General features: G+C 42.6%; 1 protein-coding gene across 2 annotated transcripts in view; it reads left to right on the top strand.

Annotated features, from left to right (window-relative positions):
* ANGPT1 (angiopoietin 1) overlaps positions 1–12,105 on the top strand; it is a 166,431-nt gene that overhangs the window by 144,412 nt on the left and 9,914 nt on the right. For both annotated transcript variants that reach the window (XM_083622135.1, XM_083622134.1), the window contains one exon: positions 7,444–7,574. In XM_083622135.1, the coding sequence (XP_083478261.1) occupies positions 7,444–7,574 (131 nt within the window). The remainder of the gene's footprint in view (positions 1–7,443; positions 7,575–12,105) is intronic.

Genomic DNA, 12,105 nt, shown 5'->3' with positions numbered 1-12,105 from the left:
CCACTGAGCCTCTTGGGCTTGCTGATTGGAAGGTCAGCGGTTTGAATCCCCACGATGGAGTGAGCTCCCATTGCTCTGTCCCAGCTTCTGCCAACCTAGCAGTCCGAAAGCCCACCAGTGCAAGTAGATGAATAGGTACTGCTGCAGCAGGAAGGTAAATGGTGTTTCCATGTGCTCTGGTTTCCGTCACGGTGTCCCGTTGCACCAGAAGCAGTTTAGTCATGCTGGCTACATGACCTAGAAAGCTGTCTGCAGACAAACGCCAGAGATGAGTGCCGCAACCCCATAGTTGCCTTTGACTGGACTTAACCGTCCAGGGGTCCTTTACTTTTTTATTTACCTCCTCCTTGGTTAAAGAAACTTTACAGTGCCCAATCTGATTTCTTAGTCAGTTGCTTCATAGATATTTTATGCTTTTTCATCATAATCTTGTAGAACAACGTGGTACTTTGTAGGTGTTTGGTACTACAACTCTCATTAGCACCAGCCGGCATAGCTAATGCTCAGGGATGATAGGTGTGGTAATCCAAAACATCTGGTTGGGACTAGGTTGTCTAAGCCTGGTCTACAATATTCAACATTATTAATTAATTCAAAGTTCAGTTGGGGGGATTTTTAGAAGCTTTGTTACCAATCAGTCTTGACCCACCACTATCCCAATTGCGAAGTCTTTCTCTGTGCAGATACTGAAGTAGCACATACTGCTAATCTAAAAGGGCAAGGCAAAGGTTGGCTTTCTTTGAGCTCTGGTACTGGCAAACCAGTGAGAAATGTTAAGTTGAGAAGCAATGACTGGCCCAAAGTCACCCAGTGAACTTAATGGTGCTGTTTGACCCTTTAATTAGTCCCCTTTCCCCTCCTATAAAAACTACGAAAGACACTCTGTGTGTATAAGAGTTCATGCATGCAGAGAAAAAGGACAAGAAAGGGTTACTTTAGGTGTGATTGTCCTTTACCTGCAGCTGGTTAAGTGTGAGTCAGCAAACTTGTGAGTGAGTGACTCAGCACAATCTAAAGTATAAATACTCTTGTGTTTATAGCACGTTCCACTGGATCCCCACCCCTTGGCTAGAACCAATTCTGTGTTGGAACGCCACAAGGAGGACATTTTGCTGGAAATACATTTTATTAATTTTGCCTTAAGCTACCTCAGTCTGTTGGGACAGACTGAAGTAGGGTTACTTTATACTACAGTTGTACAGTATATTACTGCTAAGCTGAGGAACAGCATTATATTTTGGACTGCCTGTCAGTGAAGGAACTGACCCTACCCAAACTGTCTGGGTTTTTTCTTTGACAACCACAGCCTGGGTTTTTTTCCATTTACACAATCTGCTGGTGTGTTGAATGGGCACTCTGCACATGCCCCAACACATGGCCGAGTGGGGATTCAAACTCTGGTCTCCCAGGTCCATTCAATACATGGGTAGTGAATATGGGACCTTCCGTGTTCATTCATTCAATTCCATTCATGCTCTTTGTATGCCGATTTCCCACAAAATAAAATTATGCTGAAAGCAGCTTACAACAAAGAAAACAAGGCTGCATTCAAACAAACAGTTCGAAAACACTTTCATAATGACATAGCAAAACAACAGCAGTGACCTACAAAGAAACCACATTTCAATGCTATAAACATGACAAGATTATTTGTTCATGTGCAGATTATGCCATGACCAGTTTGGATTTAAGTCGAGCAAAAATTCTCATGGAGTTTCTATACATCCACAGTTTAAGAAACCCCTGGCTCTGTTTTTAGCACTTTCAGCTATTGACTTCGTGATGGGATTTAGCCAGAGTTCTTTAAATGGTGTCAAAAAGCCAGGTTCCACTATTTCTGCTGACATTTGCTTCTGTGAGCTTGGCAGGGGGTGATGTACTGACGATCTGTGACAGTTTAAAATAAGCTTGTAGATACCATGTTCCGGAGTCGTTTTTCTATCAGCACTATTCCGAAGGAGTTTATTTTCCTCTAGGGGGGGAAAAAAGTAAGATCATTTACCAAAATAAGCCAAGAGAGTCCAAGTTCAGTAAATCTAGAAGGCTTTAATCTCAATTTAGTTTGTTTATATTCAAGCAACAACAAAAAAAGCATAAGGACCAGCGGAATACTTATTGCTCCAAAAATGTAGGCTGTGTATTGCTTTAGAAAACAATATCTAATTGGCACTGCATTTCAACTGTGCCTCATAAAGCGTGACTGTTTTTATGCCCAGCCTTTCTCTGACTTTTTCCAAGATACTTTATCTCAGCCCTGCATTTGGAACTTCCCCTACATTGGATTTATCTTGCCATTTTGATTGGCTGCATTCTTTCCAACGTAGTGCCCTTAATTCTCCCCTTACTGATCCAATTCTGGCTGTGTGTAAAGGGATTATGCAGCAGTGTTCTCTTAGTTGCGAATGGGCATTGTGTAGCTGACAGTGCAATCATCTAAGAACACAATAAAAGCCCTCCTGGATCAGCCCAATGGCCCATTTAATGCAGTATCCTGTTCTAACAGCGGCCAACCAGATAGAAGCTTCTGGGAAGTCTGCAAGCAGGACCTGAGCGCTTAGCAGTCTTTCAATTCCCAGCTACTGAGTTGAGGAGCACACTGCCATCACCAGTGGAGGTAGAATTAAAGAATCATAGAGTTGGAAGGGACTCAGTGGTAATCTAGTCCAACCCCCTGCGATGTTGGAATCTCAGTTAAAGCATCCATGACAGATGACCTTCTAGGTAGAACAAAGCCATCACAGATCACAGCCATTGATCCTCCATGATCTTGTGAATCCCTTTTTTTTTTTACTTTTTTAACATTTTATTTATACTTTTCAGATATATACATTTCACTGATCTTACAATCATTCTGACATTTTAGAACCTGACTTCCTTCCCCCTCTTTCTGCAGGTTCCCTTAACTTTATTTTTAATCTCTTCTGCATATCCAAATTAACTTAACTCATTTATTTATCTTCTTTAAATATATACTCTTATGTAGCTGCAGGTTATTACAACAACCCTGCTTGTGTTTTTATCTGTTTACAATTTATCTGTAAATATTCGATAAACCCTTTCCGTTCTTTTATAAAAAGTTTGTTACCTTGATTTCTTATTCTTCCAGTAAGTTTCGCCATTTCCGCATATTCCATAAATTTTTGCATCCATTCTTCCTTTGCTGGGACTTGTTTAATCCTCTGTTAAAACCACCTAAGTTGGTGGCCATCACTACTTTCTGTGGGAACCAATTCCATAGTTTAACTGCACACTGTGTGAAAAATTCCTTTCTTTGGTCTCTCCTGAATCTTCCGACCTTCACCTTCATTGTATGTCCATGAGTTCGAGGACTCAGCTAGACCGGTAAAGAAAAAATCATTTACAGTGGTACCTTGGGGTAAGTACTTAATTCATTCTGGATGTCCGTACTTAACCTGAAACTGTTCTTAACCTGAAGCACCACTTTAGCTAATGGGGCCTCCCGCTGCTGCCGTGCCGCCGAAGCACGATTTCTGTTCTCATCCTGAAGCAAAGTTCTTAACCTGAAGCAATATTTCTGGGCTAGCAGAGTCTGTAACCTGAAGTGTATGTAACCTGAAGTGTATGTAACCCAAGGTACCACTGTATATGTGTTGTATGTGTTGATATCAAGCCATATCTTCAGAGGAATTTGGCCACTCTCCAGGTGCCCGGCTTGATTCCATGTTGACCCCCCCGTCAACGACTCCCGGCAAGACAAGGCGAGGTCTTTATCGGCCGATTCTCCTCGACGTGAGAAGAACACAACCATCCCTCCTCCCTCACTCCCAGGGAGGGGAGAGAGACAGACAGAAATGTATTTACATGCCTTTATTTCTGTCTTTCCTCAGTGCAGAGAACAACATGTCTGCACTCTCTGATACCCAGCTGCAGAGAGAGAATAACTCCACCCATGTACTTCCAGTACAGGGTCATGTGACACTCTGAGCTAACATCCGGTGCTCAGTGCACATAATAGACTGTCCCTTCTTCCCACGGTACAGTCCCAAAACATCAACATCCTGTTTGGCTTTCCAGCCATCTGGAGCACTCAGCAGCATTGCTCCTTTTTCGTAACAACCTCCCCCAAAAGAATCAATGCATGTTGCGGCAAGCATAGCGTGATCCAGAGAAGAAAACAAACAGTTGTTATACACATAACACTCCCCTGTTGTTTCAGTTCCACCCTTGGAACTCCCCGCCACTGGTTTCCCCAGTGTACCTCTCTGGTTGTCTGGCTTCCAAGGAATGAGTGCATCTGCATTACCTTGGCTAGCAACTCTCTGTTGTGTCTTTGTCTCTGACTTAGACACAGCTCCAACCTGTCCTCGGTTGTGTACAACAGCAACACATGCAACAGCTAAATTAGCATACTCTTCTGAGTACCTTTTGGGTGGTTCACCCTTTGTGACTCTCTCAGACCTGCGTATGAGGTGCTGATCCTCTCTGCTCACTGGTTCTGTCTCAGGACCTTTTGGAGAACCAGTTCCAATGGTAAACAGTGGTTCATCCTTCAGTTGTGAAGGCCTATCCATTGTGTGAGACTTCCTCTCAATGACTGTGACAACTGAGCTCTCTGAGCTATCACTGTCACTCTCAGAACCACTGTAATCAGTAAAATCATCATCATCATCTGAATCGTCCTCTGTGGGAAATGTGTGTGCTATCACTCTCTCCTTTTCAGGAGCACTCTCTAGAAATTTTGTGAGAATCACCTGACCAGATTCAGACAAAATTACTCTGTAGAGACCCTTTTCATATCCCACAAAAATGCCTCTGGCATTCTTTACTCCACCTGGAGCTTCTGTCCTCACATGAGACCCAAAAACCCTGAAATGGGCAACAGAAGGTTTTCTCCGGAACAGTTTCTCAAAAGGAGAACTTCCCAACTCTTTTGAAACCTTTCTCACCCACGCATGACAAAACGACATGAGTGACTCCGCCCAGAACTCATGTGGCAGATGTGAACTAAGCAATTGCGCATTCATTCCCTTTTGCAATTCTTTGTTCACTTTTACACAAACACCCCTGTTCCACGCTTCCGCTGAAACAGCAATCTTGTGTCTGATCCCCTTCTTCTGCAGGAACCCCTGGAAATCCTGTAAAAGAAAAATCTGCTTCTCATCTGTCAAAAGACAATCAATGTTAGCATCATGCATATCTTTAACTTTGTCACAAAACTCCTGAAACCTTTCTAAGGCTTCCTGTGGCCTCTTTAACACATAAACCCAGACAAAGTTAGAGAAATGATCCACACACACAAGATAAAATCTTGCATTGCCTCTAGATGGTTCTAGAGGACCAATCACATCAGCATACACCCGCTGAAATGCTCTGTCGACCCTGGCCACCTTCTTGGCGCTCGTCTTGGTCACACCTGCAAGAGAAATCAAGTTAGACTCAGAATTACATTCCATGTAATCACTTTGCTCAAAGGTCAACAAATACAGTCCATCTTTCTGTCTGGCAGAAAGATATAACTCTCCATCTTTGAAGATCTTGCAGCTTTTATCATCATAGGACAGTTTCAGTCCTTTCTTTGCAATCTGCGAAACACTCAGCAGATTGAACTTCAATTCAGGAACCAAGTAAACATTGTTTATTGTCAAGTTCAGACTCTTAAGATACACAGATCCAACCCCGGTCGTCTCCAGCTTCTGACCGTTGGCTTGTTCCACAGCGAAGCTTTGCTTCTTAAACGTCGAAAAGAGTCCTCTGTGCGGGGACATATGAAAATTACAGCCCGTATCGATTACAAAAGAGTGTCCAACATCTGGCGTGGTTCCTTTCGCCATCAGGGCCTTTGCAGGTTTCACCGAAGGCTTGGTATGACCTTTGCCTGACGCCTCAGGCTTTGCTGAGCGGCCCTTTGCTCCTTTCGGCTGGCGTGGCTTCTTGCAGCTCCGCTGAAGATGCCCAGCCTGTCCGCAATTGTAACACTGTACAACGTTCAAAGCTACAGCATCCTTTCCAGTAGCCTCATCGGTGGGGGAATTAGAACTCCGTTCCTCCCTCCCCCTGTCCTTTACTTCCAGTGCAGCATGCCGGCTGTGTTCATCCTGAACCACGGCACTCAGGGGCACTCCCCCCTTCTTGGCATCCATGCTGAACTCAAGTTTTAGCTCTCTCACTCGAGCTAGTTAAAATCCAAAAGCTCCTTTTTGAGCTGTCTTTCTGCCTCTCTCTCAGGCAGGCAATCTCCAAGCTGTCTGAAAGTCAAAACAACTTTCGCTTTCCCGGCTCTGACTGAGCCAGCCCCAGGTGTCAGTAGTTTTCCACTGCCCTGACTGTCGTTGCTTAGCAACTGTGCATACTTTTCATCCTTATCTCGCCACAAGAATTTCTGGTATGCAAGCCTTTCACTCAGAGCTTGTTTTTCCAAACGCAGCTCTCTCGTGAACCAGAGAATAAATCAATCTGCATTCACACTTTTAGCCCGATATTCAGCATACCTTTTTGGGGCTCCGTTGCTTTGAAAACACCCCCTCTTGGGGCCAGCCGTCTGTTCAGCTTCTGGCTGCAATTGCAGACGTTATCTTCTTTCCTTGGTGCAGAGGATGGCACACGATCCATCAACCTCTCACCTCTCATGCTGATTCCCATGGATCAGATAACCAGCAGCGTTTGCTACCATATGTTGATATCAAGCCATATCTTCAGAGGAATTTGGCCACTCTCCAGGTGCCCGGCTTGATTCCATGTTGACCCCCCCGTCAACGACTCCCGGCAAGACAAGGCGAGGTCTTTATCGGCCGATTCTCCTCGACGTGAGAAGAACACAACCATCCCTCCTCCCTCACTCCCAGGGAGGGGAGAGAGACAGACAGAAATGTATTTACATGCCTTTATTTCTGTCTTTCCTCAGTGCAGAGAACAACATGTCTGCACTCTCTGATACCCAGCTGCAGAGAGAGAATAACTCCACCCATGTACTTCCAGTACAGGGTCATGTGACACTCTGAGCTAACATCCGGTGCTCAGTGCACATAATAGACTGTCCCTTCTTCCCACGGTACAGTCCCAAAACATCAACATCCTGTTTGGCTTTCCAGCCATCTGGAGCACTCAGCAGCATTGCTCCTTTTTCGTAACAACATGTGTGATATAACATTGTGCCACTGGATGGCGACATGGAGTCCCATTTTCCTCTACCTGTTTTCCCTGTTTAAATTTACAACTCTTTAAACTGAAATGCTTCTTTGATGTGTCTAGATCCAGCCCTAGTGTGAGCCATTCTAAGTCTGTGGTACACAGTGGGGGAAATCACAAATTAGTTAAGTCATAATGATATGGCTGAAATATGATTTCACTGACCCACAGCATTTTCAGGATTTCGGGAATCTTCCTGACTTGTCACCACCACAGAATTCCAAATCAAGTGTGGTTCGTTGTGTGGATGTATTGGATAACATGAAGAACCTCTCTTGTCTCTTTGTATCTTTGTAGGCTGTATCTAAAGGGTCATTCAGGAACCGCAGGAAAACAGAGCAGCTTGATACTGCACGGAGCTGACTTTAGTACCAAAGATGCTGACAATGACAACTGCATGTGCAAATGTGCCCTTATGCTAACAGGAGGTAAGCATCAAATGATAAAAACCATAATAAAGGGATGGATGGATCAAAAGATGAATGAATGAATGGATGAATGGAGAAAGAGCTACTTTCTACTGAATCATGATTCTAATCCTTCTAGCCCACTGCTACCAGCAGTTTTCCAAAGGGTTTCAAACAGAAGTTCTTTTCGGCTTACTGAGATTCCTTTAGCTAAAGTTTCACTGAAAATCAATGGGAAATTGGTCTTCCTCCTTAGGGGAAACATCTGCAGGGTTTTAAGGGAGCCTTGTGAAGACTTGTGAAACCTGGTGTGTTCAATGTTTTTTTTTCCTGTTACTGAGCTACCTTCTGCTTCTTGTACTGCTCTCTACCTTCTAAGAAGTAACAAACTGATTTAAATCTTTTTTCTTTTCTTTTTTTGAAGAAAGATGCAGGGCCAAAGGTGCAGATAATGGAGACCTGGTTTTGGGTCTCCTGTCTCACAACATTTTTGTTAGATTTGGATTGGGACCACAGTATTTATCTATGTTCACTAGATATATTTCTGTTCTGGAAATGGGACAAATAAGTGAACACTGGGGATTTCAGTTCCAGTTTCTGATTTTGTCATCTGCCCCTCCCCATGGCTGCTTGTTACAAATGATAGTGGTGATGATGTTGGGGTGGACGGTGGGGGTGTCATCTGATCTCAAGTCACCATCATCTTGGTATATTATTTATAGCGCCAAACAAAAACAATACTGCTGATGTATTGATAAGAGTCCAATGGGAAATTCACTGGGAATGTTGAGTCAGTAACCAAGATACCCCCTGTCAGGGTGATCCTAGACATTTGAAGTGAGTCCTAGTAATTTCTTGTGGAAAGCTTCCAAGTAAGAAAAAGCTATATGGACATATAAGGAGATGCTTTTACCCGTTTTTGTCAGCTGTATGACTAACGATGCTTGACTCATTTTTTCAGGGCCGGTGCTACTAATTGATTGTGCATAAACATCTTTAAATAGGATATGATGGGTTATTTTTTTTCATGGATTTGCAATGTACAGCCAGCTTCCTGTGAGATAGCGCTTTGAGCACTTCACAACACTGAACCGTAGAAAGATCCATTCAATTCTTTTGTCACAACAAACTGTCTGATAACAAAAAGTGGCTGTGATAACTATGTAATAAAAATAATTCATCTTGTAAAATAATTGTATCTTAGACAGTAGAAAGCCTTATCAGACTTTCTGTTGGTTTTGGCAACACCATAGACAGCCTTTTGATTATGAATTCTATAAAATATACACAAGTTCTGCAGCTATCTTGACAGCCTGGAGGGTTTTGTAGTCTCTGGGAGATGAGCAAAATATTTTATGTGTAGCAAGTGACAAAAGAGATGATCAGAGATGGAGACTGGAATCACCAGAGATTAAAAACTACAACTGGAAAGCCACAATTTATTCTGTACTGTTGTTAAATGTTTTAGCGCCAAAGTCCCTTGAGGAAAGTTTGAAGGAGCTGGGGATATTTAGCCTGGAGAAGAAGCAATTAAAAAGTGACACGATAGACATCTTCAAATAATTGAAGGGCTGCCACAGAGATTACAGAATCATAGAGTTGGAAGGACCACAAGGCTCATAGAGTCCAACCCCCTACAATCCAGGAATCTTTCACCCAACGTGGGGCTCAAATCCACAGCCCTGAGATTAAGAGTCTCACGCTCTACCAACTGAGCTGTGATAAAGCAGGTTCATTTTATGTTGCTTCAAAGGATGGGACCTAAAATAATTGGATTGAATTACAAACATGTGACTTTGACTAAGCATTGAGTAGAACTTAGGAACATAGGAAGGTATGAAGACATTCTGAAATGAAACATATTTGATCTTGTTATCGGATTAATGCAGCAAATGTGTATAAAACTAATTGCAATATTCAAGTGCAACGTCCCATCACTGCAAATATTTCTGCTTGTGCAATGGGATTTGTCCCCCCCCTCTTCTCCCCATTTACCCTACCCAGATGTGCTCCGGAGGATTGGGGGGACCTCTAGGACAAATCTGGGTGATGCATGGTGGGAGGAGAGATCACCTGTCAATTCAGTAAAAGTTAAACACTTGATTTAAAGGCTAAGAAATAACAAGGCCAACGGGAGAAGATTTTGGGTAGAATTCAGTGCTGTGCAAAGGTGTTAGCTCCATCAGCACAAACATTTCTGCTTGCCAGATGGAACAATCTCCCAACCCTCCCAAGCAGATCTGGGGAGGATGTTGGGGAGGAGAGAGGGGAAAGTCCCATTGCACTGGAGGGACTCATTGTGTTGGCTTCCGCCAGCTCAACAACTTGATTGAATTTCTCTTTCCAGCATGATGTGGAACAGTGGGCTTCAAGTTTGGCCAAACTTTAAAGCTCTGTGTGGAAAACTCTATAGTTAATGCTCTGATCCTTCTAGGTAGTATTCCAAAAGCCGTTATTTATTTTGCATCTAAAATGTTTGCATGCCATTCATGCAATCATTTAATAGGCTGGGTGGAACTGAAAGAGGTAATTATGGAAGGCCAAGCAAGATTTAGAGCAGGTAGATCTACCACAGTCTATTGCTTTGTGCTGGTGTACCTGGCTCAGAGGTTTGCAACAGGATATAAAAGGTCCCTTGATGCTGCTTTTGTTGACCTGTTATGATCATCATAATTACCTACAGTGCTGTGGAGTATATACAGATCGCAAAAGTAGAGCAGTCTGTTTCCAAAAAGGTTTACAAACTTCACTGAACCATCAAAACAGGTCTTTTCCATTGAAAACCCCGTAGAAGTACTGAGCACATTTATTATTAAGACAAGGCCATATTTAAGGCCATTTGCATATTTAAATCACATTTAAATGCCGCGGTGGCTGGTGCACATTGTCAATGGTAGGACGGAAGGCAGAGGGAGCCACTGTAGGCAGAGACAGAGCTAGTGGCAGGCAGAGCCAAGTCATTCTAGTTTTGCCCCCTCCTTCCTTCATGTAAAACAATGAAATTTAGAAGGAAGAAAGTGACGGGCAATTTCAACCCCTGGGCTGGTTTGTAAATAGGAAGGGAGGCAGGAGAAGGCTAGCTGAGGGCAGACCATGAATGGACCAGCCTCCACAGTTATAGAGCCAATGTCCATAGAGTTTGTAGGCATATAGTTACAGGACATTGAACTGTTGCGTTTTACACCGCCTGTTGCATGTGTGGATGTGCTAAATGCTGAGCTGTATGTTATTACAATGGGTGTTCTTTCTAAGGAACAGACATACAAAACAATAATTTACTTTTTCATAGGATCTAAGCAAAGTTCTTTATGTGTGTGTGTGTTTGTGTGTGAGAGAGAGAGAGAAAGAGAGAGAGTTGTGCACATGCAGGCAGCCAGTTTAACCTGAACTTGGGGACATAAACACAACATTTCTACTGAAAACTAGTTCCTCAGTGTTCTGTGCATTCATCACTTTCTGACTGCACTGTCAATGTATGTGCCCATGAGCCATCACAGACCTAATACCAGAGATGGAGCAGTCATATTATCCAATGGCCCATCAAACAGACATTATCAATAGTAAGTCTATACCTTCAGATGTCAGTCTTTTCATGTAGACTAGGCAAACTCCAGCAATGTGCATACATGAGTGAACTAGTTCAGAATCATCCGAAAAATGTTTTGTTTTGTTTTGTTTTTTGGATGGATTTCCAAGCTACCCAACATCTCTAGTTGTAGAACTTTCTGCCTCAGAAAGAGAAAGATAGAAACCAGCTTGAAGACAAAAGATTGTAAACCGCCAAGTGTCCCTATTTTCCAGGGATGTCCGTGATTTAGGGAAGCCATCCTGGTTTCTGATTTGATCCTGGAATATCCTGCTTTTTTGCCTTAGGATGTCCCTATTTTCATTGCAAAAATGTTAGAAGGTATGGCAGGATGTCCTTATTTTCTTTGGAGAAATGTTGGAGGGTATGGAGTTATTTGACTCACGAGCAGTCTGAAGGCAATCCTGTATAGGGAAGGGTTTTTTTAATGTTCATTGTTTAATGTTTTATTGTGTTTTTATATATATGTTGGAAGCTGCCCAGAGTGGCTGGGGCAACCCAGTAAGATGTGTGGGGTATAAATTGTAAAATTATCATTATGGAATGGGATGTTCCTATTTCCATCAGAGAAATGTTGGAGGGTATGCTGCGGTTCCAATAAATAAGACATATTTTTAGCTAGGAATATTGAATTAAAATCAGCAGATGCTCAACTAGTAATCTAAACAGAAAGATGAGGATTTAGAAACATCAGTAGAATTATTTCTTGCTCTCCCCCTACAGGTCCATAAAAAGCAAACCTTGATTGTTTTAGGCCAGTATAATTTCTGGTGTGAATGAATAAATGTTTACTGTTGAAATGATTGAAGCCATTGACCATAACAATATTTGAAGTGTTTTTAAAACAACAAATAAAAAAATATTCTAGAATGATAGAACCACCAAGAACAATGCAAAATCCTTCCAGTTATATTGAATCATTCTGGCAGTATAATATATCTCTGGGGATGAAACGGACCAGCTCAG

The sequence above is a fragment of the Podarcis filfolensis genome, assembly GCF_964270895.1.
Source record: "Podarcis filfolensis genome assembly, chromosome: 7".
NCBI classification, from domain to species: domain Eukaryota; kingdom Metazoa; phylum Chordata; class Lepidosauria; order Squamata; family Lacertidae; genus Podarcis; species Podarcis filfolensis.
The sequence above is the reverse complement of the archived record's forward strand: the minus strand, read 5'-3'. Positions and strand labels throughout refer to the sequence as shown.